The sequence below is a fragment of the Callithrix jacchus genome, chromosome 4, assembly GCF_049354715.1.
Source record: "Callithrix jacchus isolate 240 chromosome 4, calJac240_pri, whole genome shotgun sequence".
NCBI classification, from domain to species: domain Eukaryota; kingdom Metazoa; phylum Chordata; class Mammalia; order Primates; family Cebidae; genus Callithrix; species Callithrix jacchus.
The window spans coordinates 62,610,157-62,630,840 of NC_133505.1; the positions used below are offsets into that span (position 1 = coordinate 62,610,157).

The window sequence follows — 20,684 nt, forward strand, 5'->3', positions numbered from 1 at the left end:
GGATTGTCTTGGCTATGCAGGCTCTTTTTTGGTTCCATATGAAGTTTAAGGTGGTTTTTTACAGTTCTGTGAAGAAGGTCAGTGGTAGCTTGATGGGGATAGCATTGAATCTATAAATTACTTTGGGCAGTATGGCCATTTTCATCGTGCTTTTTAAATGGACACAGTTCAGTCCACAGCACTGATCATTTAATACAAATGTAATGCATTTAATGCACTATATTTTAGGTTGTTTGAGTGTTTTCAATGGTTTTGCTTTTGTCATATTCTTTCCTCGGATACTCATACTGTGTTGGACACTATTACATTTTCATGAGCCAATCCTAGCGGACACTTCTGTGGCCATTTCAGCACAGAATATTGATAATATCATTTCTATGATTTAATTTTCCTTCCATTTACCTTTTTATTCAATATTATTAAGTTGGAATTGGTGCTAAATAATTTGTACTGTGCTATGTTTAGTTTAAAACTCAGAAGTGAAAATCATTTTCTGTCTTTTAGATCATACACACATCTGATAGTTTTCTACTTTATTAACTCTAAATATTATATTAATATTATACTGTTGCTCCGAAAGTACCATGAACCACCGATATATAATAGTTTGTATTATGTATAACATATCTATACCTTAATAAAAATATAAAAACATGAAAACAAAACAAAATAAAAACTTTAATGCTGCAACTTATGTAATTTTAATATCCCATCTAGTAATAGTCAGATTCATTGTCTTATTTATGTTGAATTTAGCTCTTCCAAATTATAATTATATATACAGGTTGAAGGGGTCCTTCTCCTATTAGTATTAGCACAGACTTAATATTGGCAGGCATTTTTTATCTTCAGGAAATTCTATACTACAGATACGATTATTTATTAAAAATTGATTGAAGCAAGATTTTTAAAATTATAGTGAAGAAACAGGAGGTAGGGAAGAGTGTAATGTCACTGGGCTTCTGTCACTGTTTTAGTCATTATTAGTCACTATAATCAGTCACTATTTTGAAAATTATGCATGTAAGTAATCGGAATAATTTATGAAGGTTTAATTTAGTAAAATTAAATAAAAACAGGATATTATGGCATTTTCTGAAATATTACCTTTGTTTTTTGCTTATTCCTCATAGGCTGGTATCCCATGCATGCTATCCACTTTTCAAGGACCAAAATGCTACCAATAGTGGATGTGCCATGGCAAGCAGGTCTGATGGACGAGGAAAACGGCATGCCACAAAGCCATGTCCCAACAACATAGAAAAATCTAACAGGATCTACCAATGTTCTCCTCCATACAGAGTCTCTTCCAGTGTAAGTCTAAATGCAAAGAATCAAGAATAGTTGACTTTCTCAAACATATGTATCACTGCTGTAACTAAAACAATTTAAAAACTATTTAAAACTATTATATTCTAAAATAAATATATTATTTTCATGTATCATTTTTAATATTTTTAAGTACTTTTAGTTTTGGTATCATGTCTTATCTGTGTAATATTAGCAATGTAAAAATTAGCTTCAATTAAAAAAATGTCCAAGGAAATAGTGTTTTAAAATTATGTTTCATAATATGTATATATAAATGTATTTGAACTTGACAAAAGCTTAAACACTTTTTCATTGACTTTTTTGGTGCGGTTAGCTCATTTTTTCAATCCTTGCCTCACTCAACAAAATAATTTAAGAGGATCTGGGTCTAACAGGAAAAATACCGCCTTGGATTCTAGGTTGTCTGTTAAAAGCCTCTGCAAATTTACTTCATCATATCAGTGTTACCCAAGCCTTCTCATTTTCAGAATTTGCAAACCTCCAGTGCCTCCCAGTTATCTCCAGAATACAATTCAGTATTTAACCATGGCACACTGACCTTTGTTTTTGAGTTGATTTTGACTTACTAGTTTTGTTCACTTATGTCCTGCCACCATCTGCCACTCTACCAGCACATAATGTTCCTTATATATAGAACTAGTCCCTGTTCCCCAGGTACACCATGCTGTGTTATACTTTTCCACCTACCTAGGAGATAATTCCTTGGATGCAAATGGTTATTAAACCTTTCCATCTAGAATGCCAAACAAATGTTAAGGCCCAGGTAAAAACTTTATCTTCTCTGTGAAGTTTTCCTTGATTTCTAGGCAGAATTAATTTCCCTTTTTTTGTTTGCAATCATAACACTGTGCTTGTCTCTACAATTGATCTCATTATGTAATAATGGAATTAGTAGTGTCATTCAACCAAACTGTAAATAACTTGAGTATAGGTGCAGGGTTAATACTTGTTCCTGTCATAGTTTCTGGCATGTAGTTTGTGCTCAGCGTGCACAGAATGAATGAATGAGTGCCCTGCCGCCCTACAGATGGCTGCATTATACATTAGGAGACATCATAGACATATTTGTACTAAAACTACTGCAACAACTAAACAATCATTTGGGATAGCTCTTGTGAGAAAAAGACTACAGGTACTATTAATCTCCACTAATTAAATATTGTTTAAACTTACCTTGTTTATTTTTTTATAACCATAAAAAGTTACTGTGTTTCCTCTCCACTCCAAAATTACTACTTAGTGATAAATGTCATTAAAACAAATGGGTGCTTCCTGTCTTTAACAATTTCATTGATGCAGCATAATAACATGAGTTTTTCAAAGTATGATTGAGAGTGAATTGCAAACACTTAATATTGTACACCAATCAATAGGTTTAGTATGCTCTGATAATGATATTGCTCATTCATATTTTTCCATCCAGGAAACTGAGATAATGAAAGAAATCATGCAAAATGGGCCAGTTCAAGGTAAGCCTGGATGAAAGATAGTTTTCTCTTATTCATTCTTTTAATAAGCAACATTACACTGAGCTCACGTAATAGGAGTTTAATAAAAGAAAGAAAAATTTCACTTTAGGAATATTCAAAAGGGTTCAACACTTAAAAATTAGTGCAGTTATGAGAGATATGCTTAGCTATATCTTACTTAGCTGCCATTTTATTTTCAGAAGATAGAGTAATTTAAAAATTGAACTCCTAAATATTACATATTTGATGAATGTCTCCAGAGTCTTTCCAGAGTGATCCTGACCAACAGAAAGTCAAACATGAAATGCCAACTGATTAATTTGTAATGAAGCTTACTTTATTCAGTCATATTTAAGAATCATACATGCCGTTTTCTTGCCTTCAGTTTAAATGGATTAGGTAGTGGATTAAAATAAATTGAGGATTAATAGTTTCCTTCTATTAGCTCAAAGTAAATAGAATACACCAGAAAGCTATTGAATCTGATCAATTTTGTAAATGTTTTATGTGGAGTAAACTAACAGTAAATAATAAAATAACACAGTTACTTATTGTACATTGCCTTTGATTTATATTATCTCTGATAATAATTTATTCTGCTTACCTGTTGAATTTTATTTTGCTCCAATGGCCTGGATAAGGGTAAATTCACAGAATGTATTCCCTGTATAAACATTGACTTGAAGTGCGTGGAAGAACAAATCCAATGAGGCCAAAAATGAAAATTTAGGTTTTTGAATACTGAAGGGCCTGGAATATATTATCAATAAAGTGGAATAAAAAATAGGCCAAAATTAAATGTAAAAACATTTGTTGCATACCTAAGAAACTAGTGCCAATTTTAATTTTTCTGAACACTGATCTAATTATATTGGTTACATATATATAGACAAGAATCATAAATTTTATAATTGTGTGGGATAAATTTTTATTGATCATTTTCACCACTTGGCATTTATTGGAAACCACGGCTTACATAAACATGTCCTGAATTTAATTTTTAAAAATTGTGGGACATTACTCAAAACCTGAAAAAAATGAAGAGAAGTTTTCTGTTCCCCCTTACAGCTTTGTAAGCTGTGTATTTGTTGGTCATTTTAAGAGTGAGGGAAATAATCTTTAATTTCAAGGCATGCTCCACTAATATGCTCCACAAATTTAAAGGCTCACAGGCTTCTGAACTCAAGGTTGCACTAAAAAATCCCAATTTTGGCATTTGCTATTTAAATAACTGGGCAATTTACTTAACCTTTCAGAATCTTCAAGTCATTGTATTATTGTTTCAAGCATTTTTTTCTTCTTCCCTCTCTCCCTCTTTTTTAAAATAAGTCAAACAATTTTGAATTGTAATTATTTCAAATGAGAAAATATAAATACCTTAGGTTTATTTTATGGCCATATACTGAAATGCTCCTAAATTTCAAAGAATGAATCAAAAATAAAGAATAACATTTAAAAGCAATAAAACAAAAATGCAAGTTATTCGACACCCAATTTACAAAGGTTTCTTGAGAACCTGCTTCCTACCCGTCTAAGTCAGGAGCAAGAGAGGAACAACAATCAAGGCTCTCATCCATCTTAAAATTCTGTATCATGAATTTGCTGTAATTTTCCAAAAGTAAAATTGCATTATCATAACTTGTATAGTTATGTATTTGTGGATTTATCAAGTGGGTTTGGTATCAGAAACTGCAGAAAGAAACCATCTTTCAGGTAATTATGATGGCTTCTCATCCTTTTTCTTTAGTTGGCAGTGTTTTTCAGGAATAATGAATATATTTTATTTATGATGCTTAGAGAAACACTGAATCATAAGACCTAAGAGTGTGAATGGTTCTATAGAAAAGAAAAACCACTAGAAATATCTTCACATTTTTATAAATGGATAGAATGCTGGTTGACTCTTCTTGCAATCGATGTTACAGGATTACCTGCTTGTTATTGTCTGGCCTTGCATACCGCATTTTCCCTGTCTCAGTATGTAAGAGTGTAAAGGCAATAGAACCCTGAATGAATAACATTGTGTACATTCTTCTAAAATCTGTAGGATTAAAAATAAGTATAGGTGATGAGAAGAGAACAAAAGCAGAGATCTGTATCGAGTCTACAGTTACATAAATTCTTAAAATCCTATAGGAATGTGTTTTAGAGTAGATAAAGAAGTTTTAACCTTTTGTGACTATTTGCACAGCATCAGAAAAGGCATGGAACATTAAACAATGAAACAAAAAGTGGAACATTAGAAAAGCTACATTTAACTTTCAAGTATAAGTTTTTGTTTTAAGGATCTGTCAAACACTAGTTAGGTTAGTTCCTGTTTTATTTAAAATGCTTGTCTAATTAAGACAAGCATTTTACACAGTTATCAAGATAAACATATCTAATCCCAACTAAAAATTTTTAAATTCATATGTTCTAGAAGAGAAGTTTAAAGTCTTCATCCTGAATTGCCACAGCCCTTCCACAAAGCAGCACACAATAGAGAAATGAAGTAATCTAGGTAAGGGAATGAAGGACAGGTGTCTAAAGTATAAACTCTACTTTTCCAAGTGTACAACATTGCTTATCTCTCCAGAGCTGGGAGGATGAAATCCTATCAAAGTTTTCTTTTGCTAGGAGTTTGCTTTTTTTATTCTAGCTCACCAAAGAAAGATTCGTATTTACTTATGAGGATTAAGGACAATTGCTTTAAGCCCAGTTTGCTAGGCTCTGCTAGCTTAATTGGAGTTTTAAGAGGCTTGTGATAAAGCACAAGGTTAATGGAGAAATCACAGACCAAGTATAGTGTGCTTTTCCTGCAAGGGCTTAATTTTTGGTAGTAGAGTCTCTGCTGATTAGACTAGATGGTGTTTTAAAAGCATAATGCATACTTAATAATTCTAAATAGTTAAAAGTTGTTTTTATAAGATAACAAAAGATATTTCAACTAATTAAATTAAGTAGGAAAGAAAATTAGGCAAATTGCACACCCCTTTTTAAATTGAAGTCCTTGCAATTTACCCATTGATTGTTCTGTGAAATTTTCTGGTGGTTTTTAAAGATATTTTAATGCTGTGTTTTGTTGGATTTTATTTTAGCCATAATGAAAGTCCATGAGGATTTCTTCCATTATAAGACAGGAATATATAGACATGTTACCAGCACAAATAAAGAATCAGAAAAATTTCAAAAGCTTCAGACACATGCAGTCAAACTCACTGGGTAAGGCAATTAAAAAAAATTACTCCTGTAATGCTTTTGGAAAATGAAACTGAAAATAAGAATATGTAGTGTTTTCAATGCTAGAATTTCTTTTGTAGGATAGATTGTGATACAAATGAAAAATGATCTAAGCCTTGCTACTATTTAGTCATTATTTTCAAGTCCAGTAATAGGCTAACTCGGCATTCTGGGGACAAAATGATCATTTTCTAGCTCTCACTTCTTGTCACTATGTCCTGAAGAATCTGTTCTAAGGGCAAGGAAAATATATTATTGAAATAATTTCTACATATGGCATAATCAAGGAAAGAGAGCAAATCCAAGGTGTATTATGGTTTGGGAAAACGGTTGTGAATAGAATTGCAAATAGCAAAGATTAAGCAGAAAGAGACGTAAGGTCACCTATAATTCAATGTAAGGTTACTTTATGTGAGAATTGTCAAAATTAGATTGATCAAATTTGTAAGTAAAATATGTTAATCTATGCAAGAGCAAGAAAGAAGTTCAGAATTTGGTGGTGGAATTTTAGGAGTGAGTTATTTTTAATATAGGCCCTACTCTGAAAGACAGTGTGGTTATGAGACCACTTTCCCAGTGCTTTCTCAATTCGTTCTGACTAAAACATCTCATAATGTCTCGCTCTAATTCAAATGACATGCTACAAAGTTTTCTTATCCATCTAAAACCCTCACTGTTCTCATCTTGGATATTATGGTAAATAACTTCATTCTATTGAACATGTCCTTAATGACTTAATTTTATTGAGCCTACACAAAACAACCGCACCTACAATCAAATTATCTTCTCCTTACTGATCTTTGAAACACCTTTAAATCACTACGGATCTTTGAAACATCTTTAAATCACACCGGATAGACAAACTATCCAGTGTGATGTCTCTTTAATCGTTGTCCCTCTTTTGTTTTAAATACTTGAATATTTCAATTAAAAAATCATCACCTTTTTTTGAAGCTAAGATAATACTAATTTTATGACTTGTGTTGATTTCAGGAATGTGAAAATACATGTATTTTAAGATTGAAGAATATGATGTTTCATATTAATGTAGAATACTAAATCTACAAATTGGAAAAAAAAAATGTAATACATGTGTGTATGTGTGTATTTATAAATGTTTTCACCATTCAGAGATAATAACCTCTGTTGAAATTTCCGAGTATTTTTAATGAATCTCCTAGGTATATAACTGTAGAGAAACAAGAAAGAAAGGAAAGGAAAGAAAGAGATGGAAGGGAGGAAGAAAGGGAGGGAGGGAGGAAAGGAGGAAAGAAGGAAGGAAGGAAAAGAAAGTGATTTCACAGGAAAGCAAGATACTATAGTACTTCAGATTTTTTGAAAAGGAAAATTTTTCTAATGTTTTCATGACGGTATATTAAGATGCCAGTTTGTAACATTCTATCAAATACTGAATTTGAAAGAAACACTTTTCCATTTTAATAGGGTTATAAAACTGAAGAGTTTTAATTATTCAGCATAACTTGTCTTTAGAAGCCTATGGTAGCTTCCTATTACCCTACTTTTTAAGGTTATATGGAAAAAGATGCTTGCCTTAATTTTTTAAAAGTGTATCATTTTTAATAAAATGATGTTATACTCACTACTAAAATTAATAACTAAAAAGAAGATAGTTAAAAAACAAAACAAAACAAATCAGGTTGGATTCAGTTGCTCATGCCTGTAATACCAGCACTCTGGGAGGCCAAGGCAGGTAGATTGCATGAGGTCAGGCATTTGAACTCTTATCTTTACAAAAAAATACAAAAATTAAGATGGCCAAATAAGAACAGCTCTGGAGTGCAGGTCCCAGTGAGAACAATGCAGAGAGTGAGTGATCACCACATTTCCAAATGAGTTTTTACTGCCCACAGACCAGGAGATTCCTGGGCCAAAAAGTACCATGAGTTTCCAGCACAGCTGTTTCATCTGGTGCAGCTGGTTTCTACATAAAAATTCACATAAATCTTGGCAGCTATTTCAACTGGTGCCTGGAACACCTGGGAGACAGAGCCACCCATTTAACTGAAAAAGAAGGAGCTGAAACAGGGATCCAGCTGATCTGATTCAGTGGATCCCACCCCTACAAAGACCAGCAATCTGAAATGCTCAGGGTTGAGAGTTTCACAGCAAGTGCAGCTGGATCCTGGACTGTCCGGCTTGGCTGGGGGAAAGCCATCTGCCATTACCAAGGCAGTCCACCACTACCAAGGGAGTTCACCACTACCGAGGCAGTCTGCCATTACCAAGGCAGTCTGCCATCACTGAGGCAGTCCGCCATTACCGAGGCAGTCCGCCATTACCGAGGCAGTTCCAACTGTATTTCTGTAAACAAAACTGCAAGGAAGTTTACACAGCAGCTGGGCAGAGCCCGCAGCAGCACTTGAACTCCCAGCACAGCACTTGAGCTCCTATAAGGGACAGATTGTCTCCACAAGCAGCTCCCCAACCCCTGTATATCTAAAGAGACACCTCATAAAGAAGAGCTCAGGCTGACATCTGACAGGTACCCTTCTGGGACGAAGATAACAGTAGAAGAAACTGGCAGCAACACCTCTGCTGGCAGACTGTGACTAGACTACCTCCTTGCAGGGCAGGGTATCTCTGAAAAAAGGCAACAGAACATCAGGAACTTATGAACAAAGCCCCACCTTCCCAGCACAGAGCACCTGGGAAAAGACAGTTATGAGTTCCGCTGCAGCAGATTTAAACATATCTTTCCAGCGGCTCTCAGTGGAACAAGAGCTTCCAGCACAGCACATGAGCTCCTATAAGGGACACACTGTTTCTACAAGCAGCTCCCCAACCCCTGTATATCTAAAGAGACACCTCATAAAGGAGAACTCACACTGACATCTGGCAGGTACCCTTCTGGGATGAAGATAACTGTAGAAGAAACTGGCAGCAACCCTTACTGTTCTGTAGCCCCTGTGGGTAATCCACAGGTAAGCAGTGTCTGGAGTGGACCTCCAGCAGTCCTGCAGCAGAGGGGCCTGACTGTTAGAAGGAAAACTAAAAAACAGAAAGAAATAGCTTCAACATCAACAAAAAGGATGTCTACTCAAAGACTCCATCTGAAAGCTGCCAACTATGAAGACCACAGGTAGATAAAGCCATGAAGATGGAAATAAACCAGCACAAAAAGGATAATAACTCCAAAAACCAGAACACCTCTCCTTCTCCAAGGGATCACAACTCCTCACCAGCAAGGGAACAAAGTTGAATGGAGAATGAGTCTGTTGAATTGACAGCAACAGGCTTCAGTAGGTGGGTAATAACAAACTACTCTGAGCTAAAAGAACATGTTTTAATCCAATACAAAGAAGCTAAGAACCTTGACAAAAGTTTGACAAAATGCTAATGAGAATAAACAGCATAGAGAAGAATATAAATGACTTAATGGAGCTGAAAAATACAACATGAGAACTTCACGAACCATACACAAGTTTCAGTAGACGAATTGACCAAGCAGAAGAAATGATATTAGAAATTGAAGAACAAATCAATGAAATAAAATGAGAAGGCAAGATTAGAGAGAAAAAGTGCAAAGAAATGAACAAAGCCTCCAAGAAATATGGGATTATGTGAAAAGACCTAATCTGTGTTTGATAGGTGTACCTGAGTGTGATGGAGAGAATAAATCCAAGCTGGAAAACACCCTTTAGGATATTATACAGGAGAAGTTCCACATTTAGCAAGGAAGGCAAATATTCAAAGCCAGGAAACACAGAAAAGACCACAAAGATATTCTTCAAGAAGAGCAACCCTAAGGCACATAATCGTCAGATTCACCAGGGTTAAAATGAAGGAAAAAATGCTAAGGGCAGCCAGAGAGAAAGGTCAGGTCACCCACAAAGGAAAGCACAACAGACTCACAGAAGATCTCTCGACAGAAACCCTGCAAGCCAGAAGAGAGTGGGGCCAATATTCAACATCCTTAAAGTAAAGAACTTTCAACATAGAACTTCATATCCAGCCAAACTAAGCTTCATAAACCAAGGAGAAATAAAATCCTTTATGAACAAGCAATTGCCAAGAGAGTTCGTCACCATTGGACCTGCCTTACAAGAGCTCCTGAAAGAAGCACTAAACACAGAAAGGAACAACCAGTACCACCCACTCCACAAATGTACCAAATGGTAAAGAGCATCGACACAATGAAGAAAATGCATCAACTAATGAGCAAAACAACCAGATAGCATCAGAATGGCAGGATCAAATTCACATGTAATGATATTAACCTTAAATGTAAATGAGCTAAATGCCCCAATCAAAAGACACAGACTGGCAAATTGGATAAAAAGTCAAAAACTATCAGTGTGCTGTATCCAGGAAACCCATCTCACTTGCAAGGACACACATAGGCTCAAAATAAAGGGATGGAGGAAGATCTACCAAGTAAATGGAGAGAAAAAAAAAGGAGTTGCAATCCTAGTCCCTGATAAAAAAGACTTTAAACTAACAAAGCCCAAAAGAGACAAAGAAGGGCATTACATAATGATGGTAAAAGGATCAATGCAACAAGAAGAGTGAATGAACCTAAATATATACACACCCAATTCAGGAACACCCAGATACATAAAGCAAATTCTTAATGACCTACGAAGAGACTTAGACTCCCACACAATAATGGTGGGAGACTTTAACACTCCACTGTTGATATTAGACAGATCAACAAGACAGAAAATTAGCAAAGATATCCAGACTTAAACTCAGATCTGGACCAAGCAAACCTAATAGATATCTACAGAACTCTCAACTCCAAGTCCACAGAATCTACATTCTTTTCAGGACCACATCACACTTACTCTAAAATTGACCACATAATTGGAAGTAAATCACTCTTCACATATGAAAAAGAACAGAAATCATAGGAGTCTCTCAGACCACAGTGCAATCAAATTAGAACTCAGAATTAAGAAACTAACTCAGAACCTCACAACTTCATGGAAACTGAACAACTGGCTCCTGAACTTTGACTGGATAAACAATGAAATGAAGGCAGAAATAAAGATGTTCTTCAAAACCAATGGGAACGAAGACAAAATGTGCCAGAATCTCTGGGACACATTTAAAGCAGTCTCTAGGGGAAAATTTATAGCAATAAATGCCCACATGAGGAGGAAGGAAAGTTCTAAAATCGACACCCTATAGTCAAAATTGAAAGAGTTAGAGAACCAAGATTAAAAAAACCCAAAAGCTAGCAGAAAACAAGAAATAACTAAGATCAGAGCAGAACTGAAGGAGATAGAGACACAAAAAATCCTTAAAAAAAATCAATAAATTTAGGAGCCAGTTTTTTGAAAAGATCAACAAAATAGAAAGACAGCTAGCTAGACTAATGAAAAAGAAAAGATAGAAGAATCAAATAGATGCAATAAAAAACGATAAAGGGGATATCATCACCAATTCCACAGAAATACAAACTACCATCAGAGATTACTACCAACAACTCTATGTATATAAACCAGTAAACCTGGAAGAAATAGATAAATTCCTGGACACTTTCAGCCATCCAAGCCTAAAGCAGGAAGAAGTTGAATCCCTGAATAGACCAATAACAAGGGCTGAAGTTGAGGCAGCAATTAATAGGCTACACACTAAAAAAAGTCCAGGTCCAGATGGTTCACAGCTGAATTCTACCAGACATACAAAGAGGAGCTGGTACCATGCCTTCTGAAATTATTCCAAACAATACAAAAAGAGGAAATCCTTTCCAAATCATTTTATGAGACCAACATTATTCTGATATCAAAACCCGGTAGGGACTCAACAAGAAAAGAAAACTTCAGGCCAATATCCATGATGGACATAGATGCAAAAATCTTCAATAAAATACTGTCAAACCGATTGTAACAGCACATCCCAAAAGATTATCCATCACAATCAAGTAGGCTTCGTCCTGGGGATGCAAGGCTGGTTCAGCATACATAAGTCTGTTAACATAATCCACCACGTAGACAGAACCAAAGAAAATAATCACATGATTATCTCAATAGAGGCAGAGAAAGTCTTTGACAAAATTCAACAGCACTTTATGCTAAAACCTCTCAATAAACTAGGTATCTAGGGAAGCTATCTCAAAATAATAAAAGCTATTTATGACAAACCCACAGCCAATATCATACTGAATGGGCAAAAACTGGAAGCATTCCCTTTGAAATCTGGCACAGACAAGGATGCTTTCTCTCACAACTCCTATTCAATATAGTATTAGAAGTTCTAGCCAGAGAATCAGACAAGAAAAAGAAATTAAGAGTATTCAGTTAGGAAAGGAGGAAATCAAATTGTCCTTATTTGCAGAGAAAATGATTTTGTATTTAGTAGACCCCATCATCTCAGCCCCAAATCCCCTTAAACTGATAAGCAACTTCAGCAAAGTCTCAGGATACAAAATCAATGTTCAGAAATCACAAGTTTTCCTATACACCAATAACAGACTAACAGAGAGCCAAATCAAGAGCTGACTTCCATTGACAATTGCTACAAAGAAAATAAAATACCTAGGAGTACAACTAATAAATGATGTAAAGGACCTCTTCAAGGAGAACTACAAACCACTGCTCAATGAAATAAGAGACAACACAACCAGATGGAGAAAAATTCCATGCCGGTGATTAAGAAGAATCAATATTGTGAAAATGGCCACACTGCCCAAAGTTATTTATGGATTCAACATTATCCCCATCAAGCTACCAATGACCCTCCTCATGGAACTGGAAAAAACACCTTAAACTTCATACAGAACCAAAAGAGAGCCGACATAGCCAAGGCAATCCTAAGCAAAGAGAACAAAGCCAGAGGCATCACGCCACCTGATTTCAAACTATACTACAAGGCTACAGTAATCAAAACAGCATGGTATTGGTACTGAAACAGAGATATAGACCAGTGGAACAAAACGGAGGCCTCAGAGGCAACGCCACACATCTACAACCATCTGATCTTTGACAAACCTGACAAAAACAAGCAATGGGGAAAGGATTCCCTATTTAATAAATGGTGTTGGGAAAACTGGCTAGCCATGTGCAGAAAGCAGAAACCGAACCCCTTCCTGGCACCTTACCCTAAAATTAACTCCAGCTGGATTACAGACTTAAACATAAGACCTAACACCATAAAAACCCTAGAAGAGAACCTAGGCAAAACCATTCAGGACATAGGCACAGGCAAGAACTAAAACATTGAAAGCATTGGCAACAGAAGCAAAATATACAAATGGGATCTAATTAAACTTCAGAGCTTCTGTAAAGCAAAAGAAACAATCTTTAGAGTGAACCAGAAGCCAACAGAATGGGAAAAAAATTTTTGCAGTCTACCCATCTGACAAAGGGCTAATATCCAGAATCTATTAAGAACTAAAACAAAATTACAAGAAAAAAACAAACCCATCCCAAACTGGGTGAAGGATATAAACAGACACTTCAAAGGAAGACATATATGAAGCCAACAAACATATGAAAAAATGCTCATCATCACTGGTCATTAAAGAAATGAAAATCAAAACCACATTGAGATACCATCTCACTTCAGTTAGGATGGCAATCATTAAAATATCTGGAGACAATAGATGCTGGAGAGGATGTAGAGAAATAGGAACACTTTCACACTTTGGTGGGAGTGTAAATTAGTTTCAACCATTGTGGAAGACAGTGTGGCAATTCCTCAAGGACCTAGAAATACAAATTCCATTTGACCCAGCAATCCCATTACTGGGTATATACCCAGAGGATTATGAATTTTTCTGTTAAGGAAGACACATGCATGCGTATGTTCATTGTGGCACTGTTTACAATAGCAAAGACCTGGAAGCAACCCAAATTTCCATTGATGATAGACTGAACAAGGAAAATGCAGCACATATATGCCATGGAAAACTATGCAGCATAAAAAAGAATGAGTTCATGACCTTTGTAGGGACATGAATGAATCTGGAAACCATCATTCTCTGCAAACTGGCAGAGGAACAGAAAATCAAACACCACATGTTCTCACTCATAGGTGGGTGTTGAACCATGAGAATGCATGGACACAGGGAGGGGAGCATTACACACTGGGGTTTGTTATGGGGGCTAGGGGAGGGACAGTGCAGGGTGGGGAGATTGGGGAGGGATAACTTGGAGAAATGCCAGATATAGGTGACGGGGGGATGGAGGCAGCAAACCACATTGCCATGTATGTACCTATGCAAGAACCTGCATGATCTGCACATGTGCCCCAGAAGCTAAAATATAATTTAAAAAATTAAACAAATGCTAAAGTTAACATTATCAATAAAAAATATACAAAAATTAGCTGAGCGTGGTGGCAGATGCCTGTAATCCTAGCTACTCAGGAGGCGAAGGCACGAGAATTGCTTGAACCTTGGAGGCAGAGGTTGCAGTGAGCTTAGATCTACACTCCTGTCTGGGCTACAGAGTGAGACTGTCTCCAAAAAAAAAAAAAAGAAAAAGAAAAAAAATCCAAAATTATGTCATATTAATGCTCCAAGATTATTTTTATCATATATTTTTTAAAAAAACCTTTCAGATAAATCTTATCTTTCTCTTTATTAGTGAAAAGTTAGAGAGACAAACAAAAATACACAACACAGGATATAGCATTTAAAAATATTGCTATTGAGGGTAACTTTACTTGAATTAATAAAATTTAATGAAATGAGATAATTTTAATTCTTCAGCAAAGGAGATGTTTTTGTCTAAATCTCTCTTCATTTATTGTAGTCTCTAGGCCCTCTTGGCTATTCAAGGACATGAAGAAGCAACTTCTCCTTTTTCTTCTCTGTAATCAATTTTATTTCTGCCACCATACAAATAGTGCTGTTATCTCTTAGATTTAAAAAAAAAACAAAACAAAACTCAACACTTTTTTTGGACTCTGCTTTCTCCACACCCCGTTTATGTTCACTCTTTATAGCAAAATCCTTGCAAGATTTGCCTGAAATCACTTTTAATTCTCTTTCCAATCTTTCTTAAACTGTACCAATTATGTTTCCATTACCCCCTTTCTCTTCACAAAAATATTGATTTGAAGGTTATCTAAGGCCCCAGGTTTCAAATTCATTGGTCAGATCCCAGAACTTCCTCATCCTCTTCATCTAAGTTTTTGTTTTTCTTATTGGCCAACACTTTGCAGTGTACTTTGCTGTATTTTTCCCCTGTACTTTTGAAATGCCCCAGTCTCAGGCCTTGGTTCTTCTCATGCTTCTAGTCTCACCCATTCTCTGGTGAGCTCATCTTTCTGAGTCATCCTGGCTTTAAATATCATCTAAAAGCTGACATCAACTGAATTGATATCTCAGCCTAGATCTCTTTCCTGAACTCCAGACTCATACATTCCATGGCCTATTTGACATCCTCACCTGGATACCTTATTAGGGAGGTAAATGCTTCAAATTCAGCATTTCCAAAACTGAACCCTTGATCTTCTCTCTTCTCTCTTTATTCTTGCTAAATGGCATCAGTCTTTTCTGTCTTAATTAATGACAGCTCTGTTTTTCCATATTCTCTGCTGGAAAACTTAGAGTCATCCTTTATTCCTTTACTTCACAATTTACTTTCAATATGTCACAGCCTCTCTTGGCCCTTTCACCCTGTTCACTATCCGAACCACCATCACCCTGGCCTGAGCCACCGCTACCTACTATTTTGCACTTGGATTACTGAAGTAGCTTCTAACAGATTTTCCTGCATTGATCTCTGCTCCTCAGCAGTCTAGTCTCAACATAGAAAACAGGGTTTTCCCTTAGAACCTTAGATCTTGTCATTCTTTGCTCAGAACCCTACAATATATTCCCAATTCCATCAGATTAAAGGCCAAATTTCTCACAATGGCTTACAAGGGCCAACATGTTCTGAGGACTCTCCTTCTAGCCTACTTTCACTCCCATCAACTTTCTGATCTCAACTCCTACCCATCTGTACCCTGATTTCCCGCTCTAGTGATTTTTAAGTGTTTCAACAACATGCACCTCAGGGATTTTTCTCTTCCTAAAATGCTCTTCTACTGGATATCCAGTTCCTTAGTGTCTGTGTCTCCATCTAGTCTCTGCTCAGGTCTCACCTTCTCAATATGTCCTCACTCGCTGCCCTGTTTAATTTGTGACTTGCCCCCTGCTCCAGCAATCCTGATCCCCCTACCTGCTTTATTTTTTTAAATTTTATACAATTATCACTTTTTAACATGATGTATAATTTAATTGGCTTTTTATGTTGATTGTGTATTTTCTGTCATCTTTACTAGAATGAAGTTCCAAGAAAGCAGGTGTCTGTATTATTTACTGATGTAGCCAAACCACCAAATACGGTACTGATCTGATGATCCATAATGTGCTAATGTTTTCTCTATTCAATGAATGAATGAATGAGTTTTTTCCTTATGTTCTGCACTAATTTTCCTTTGCTGTTACTTATCTTTACATAGAGAAGTTACTTGTCCGAAAAAATAGATTAGGGAGAAATTAGAGGAGAGAGCTGAGGCACTCCTCAGTTTTGATTTGAGTTTGTAAATGTTGAACCCGTGCTCATCAAATCAGCCTTTTCTGTTGTCCTGGGAATTCTGCCCTTAGTTTATAACTAGATAGTTTGGTGAGACGTACAGTTAATCCTTTGCTACTACTCTTTGCCTTCCTTTTTTATTTCACCCCGCTTGGTTGTGATGCATTAATTCCATTTACTTTTGCTTATGAATCTTAGAAATTGGTGCAATAACTAAAATGAATAAATTCAAGAGTAAAATTTTTAGAAAATCACAGGAAAGAATTAGTATGAACATTGACTTTTTTTTCATCTTGTCATTCCTGTTTATGGAGCACAGTTTTACTGCAGATATACAGATATACAGATTTACTGCAGATATACTTCGTTTTATTGTGCTTTGGTTTCTTGCTGTATTTTTTTTTTTTTTTACAAATTTAAAGTTTGTGACAACCCTTTGATTCACATTTGTAAATGTTGAACCCATGCTCATCAAATCCACTTTTCCTGTTGTCTTGGGAGCTCTTCCCTTAATGCATAGCTCAGCTCAGATACTTTGGTGAGACTTATAATAAATCCCATACTACTACTCTTTGCCTTCCTTTTTTGTTCACCCTGCTTAGTCGTAATGCTGTGCTTTTTTACAAATTGAAAGTTTGTGGCAACTCTACATGGAGAAAGTCTAAAGATACCTTTGTTTTTTCCAACAGCATGTGCTTGCTTGAGTCTCTGTGTTATATTTTTGTAATTTTCATAATATTTTAAACTTTTTCATTATTTCGGTGACCTGTGATTGGTGATCTTTGGTGTTACTATAGTAATTGTTTTGGGGTGCCACAAATCGTACTCATAAGATGGCAAACTTAATTGTTAAATACTGTGTTATGTTCTAACTCTTCTACTAATGGGGCATTCTCCCATCTCTCTCTTTTCTTCAAGCCTGTCTGTTCCCTTAGACAAAATAATATTAAAATTTGGGTAATTAGTATGCCTATAAAGGCCTCTAAGTGTTCAAGTGAAAGGAAGATGTATTAGTCCATTCTTATACTGCTATAAAGAACTACTTGAGACTGGGTAATTTATAAAGAAAAGAGATTTAATTGACTCACAGTTCTATAGGCTGTACAGGAGGTATGACTGACAAGGAAACTCACAATCATGGCCAAAGGGCAAAGGAGAAGCAAGCATGTCACCTGGTGACAGGAGAGAGAGAGAGAGAGAGAGAGGAGGGAGGTGCTGCACACTGTATAAACAACCAGGTCTCATGAGAACTCTCCATCACTATTATGAGAGCAATAAGAGGGAGATCAACTCCCATGATCCAATCACCTCCCACCAGGTCCCTCCTCAATACTGGGGAATATCATTCAACATGAGATTTAGGTGGGGAGACAGAGCCAAACTGTTTCAGAAGAGTCATACTTTAAATCAAAAGCTAGTTATGATTAAGCTTAGGGAAGAAGGCATATTGCTGGAGATTGGCCAAAGAATTAGGTCTCTTGTACTGAAAAGCTGGCCAAGGTGTGAATACAAAGAAAAAACCTTGAAGGAAATTATAAGTGCTAATCCAGCAAACATATAAATATCAAAAAGAAAAGCACCTTTATGTTGAAATGGAAAAAGTTTTAGTGGACTTGTGGGAAGATCAAAGAAGCCACAACATTCCCTTAAGCCAAAGCCTAATTCACAGCAAGGTTCTAACTCTCTTTAATTCCATGGAGGCTGAGAAAGGTGAGTAAGCTGCTGAAGAAAGGTTTAAAGTTAGCAGAGAGTGGTTCTTGAGGCTTAAGGAAGGCGGCCAACTTCATAATATAAAAGTAAAAAGTGAAGTAACAAGTACTGATGGAGAAACTTTAGCAAGTTATCCAGGAGATTTAACTAAGATACTTGATGAAGGAGGCTACAACAAATAACAGAATTTCAACGTGGGTGAAACAGTCTTCTATCTGAAGAAGATGCTATGCAGGACTTTTATAACTAGAGAACAGACATCAATGCCTGGCATCGAAGCTTCAAAGGACAGGCTGACTGTCTTTTTAGGGTCTAAGGCAGCTGATGACTTGAAGTTTAAGCCAATGCTTTTTTACCATTCCAAAAATCCTAGGGCTCTTAAGAGTTATGCTAAATCAATTCTGTGTGCATTATAAAAGTGGCACAACAAAGCCTGAGTGACAGCGAATCTGTTTATAACATGGTTCATTGAATATTGTAACCCATTTTTGAGATCTGCTATTCAAAAAAAAGAGATTCCTTTAAAAATATTACTTGTCATTGAAAATATACCTAATCATCTAAGATCTGTGGTAGAGATGTACAAGGAGATTAATGTCTTCATGTATGCTAACATGATACCAATTCTATAGCCCATGGATCAAGAAGTAATTTCTACTTTCAAGTCTTATTACTAAAAGAATGCATTTCATAAGGCTATACCTGCCATAGATAATTATTTCTCTGATGGATCTTAAAATTTAGATAATTAATACTCCTATAAAGGCCTCTAAGTGTTCAAGTGAAAGGAAGATGTATTAGTCCATTCTTACACTGCTATAAAGAACTACCTGAGATTGGGTAATTTATAAAGAAAAGAGGTTTAACTAACTCACAGTTCCATAGGCTGTGAGTGTGGTAAAGTCAATTGAAAACTTCTGGAAAGTGTTCTGTGTCCTAGATGCCATCGAGAACACTTGTGATTGATAGAAGATCAACATATCAACATTCCCAGGAGTTTGCAAGAAGCTGATTCCAATCCTCAGGGATTACTGTGGATTTCAAGACTTCAGTGGAGAAAGAAACACAGATGTGATGGAAATAGAAAAAGAACTACAATTGGAAGTAGAGCCTGAAGCTGTGACTGAATTTCTGCAATTTTATTTTATAAAGGCATGGTAGAAGGTGGTAAGAGGACATATGATAGATTTGGCCCAATTTGGAAGATATGAGAAATGTCACTGCGGAAGTAAAGTCTGAGCTAAGATTTATGGATTGTATAGAAACATTCAAAGGGAGAAACTTGTGTGAAGTCCTTATGGTTAGAAGATTACACAGCACTGTGGGAACACAAGGAAGATTGCAATTGCTGTATCACGAAAGGCAGAACTTGTAGGCCATATCATAGATTTTTGTCAAGGATGTTAAGTATTTGATTAAACATATAAAAAGGAAAGTAATTGAAGTTTTTTAAAGTAGAAAAGTGGCATAATCTTTGTTTGCATTATTTAAAGATTGCTCTGAGTATAAAGAGTGTGATATAGAGGCAAATTTCAGTATTGCAAGTTAAAGATAATAGTTTGGACTTGGTAAGATGGTAGAAGAGTTAGGAGATATGAGCGGATCAAGATATATTTAAGGTGAAAAGCTAGAGGACATGCTATGAGTTTGTATTGGAGCATGGTGGAAGAGAAGTCAAAAGTGATCCACTTAAAAGTATGACTTGATGGGAAACAGTGACATACAATGAGATAGAGGAAAACTATAATGTGGGACCTCATAATTTTGAGATGTTTTTGAGACATAAAAGCACCAATGGATTATCAGAAAAGACAGGCAAATTTACTGATTTCAAAGAGAGAGAAAAGTTGAGCATGGATGGGGCTACACAGAAAAAAAAAGAGAGACTGAGACAAAGCCATGGGAAAATTCAATATTTATTGACTAGAAAAAGATGAGTTTACAGAGAGAATGGAAGAGGTCAGTGAGGTTTAAAAAGAAAGAAGTTACGCTTATTTTTTTTTTTCTGTCTTTTTGTTTTTTTCCTTTTTGTGGAGCACAGTGGCTCAAGCCTGTAATCCCAGCACTTTGGGAGGCCTAGGCAGGTGGATCACGAGGTCAAGATATTGAGACCATCCTGATCAACATGGTGAAACCCCGGCTCTACTAATGATTCAAAAAATTAGCTGGCACGTGCCTGTAATCCCAGCTACTCAGGAGGCTGAGGCAGGAAAATTGCCTGAACCCAGGAGGCGGAGGTTGCGGTAAACTGAGATCACGCCATTGCACTCCAGCCTGGGTATCAAGAGCAAAACTCCGTCTCAAAAAAAAAAAAAAAATAGAAGAGAGTTGCTAGTGTAGGATTTCTTAGAAAGCTGGAAGCCTGGAAGTGTTGCGATTCAAAGGACATGCCTAGAGATTGGTCTTAGAGAGGGGACTAAGTGGTAACTCTATTGTATCAGGAGAGAAAATTAGGTTAGTT

The 20,684-nt window shown here is 36.0% G+C and overlaps 1 protein-coding gene across 7 annotated transcripts in view; it reads left to right on the plus strand.

Annotated features, from left to right (window-relative positions):
- The window catches only part of TINAG (tubulointerstitial nephritis antigen), a 179,965-nt gene that overhangs the window by 49,566 nt on the left and 109,715 nt on the right, over positions 1-20,684 (plus strand). For 6 of the 7 annotated variants that reach the window (XM_035295929.3, XM_054254125.2, XM_035295927.3 and 3 more), the window contains 3 exons: positions 1,134-1,314; positions 2,756-2,801; positions 5,879-6,002. In XM_035295929.3, coding sequence (XP_035151820.2) covers positions 1,134-1,314; positions 2,756-2,801; positions 5,879-6,002 — 351 coding nt within the window. Of the gene's footprint in view, positions 1-1,133; positions 1,315-2,755; positions 2,802-5,220; positions 5,302-5,878; positions 6,003-20,684 lie in introns of those variants that run through there. The other variant, XM_035295932.3, reaches the window with a different exon arrangement.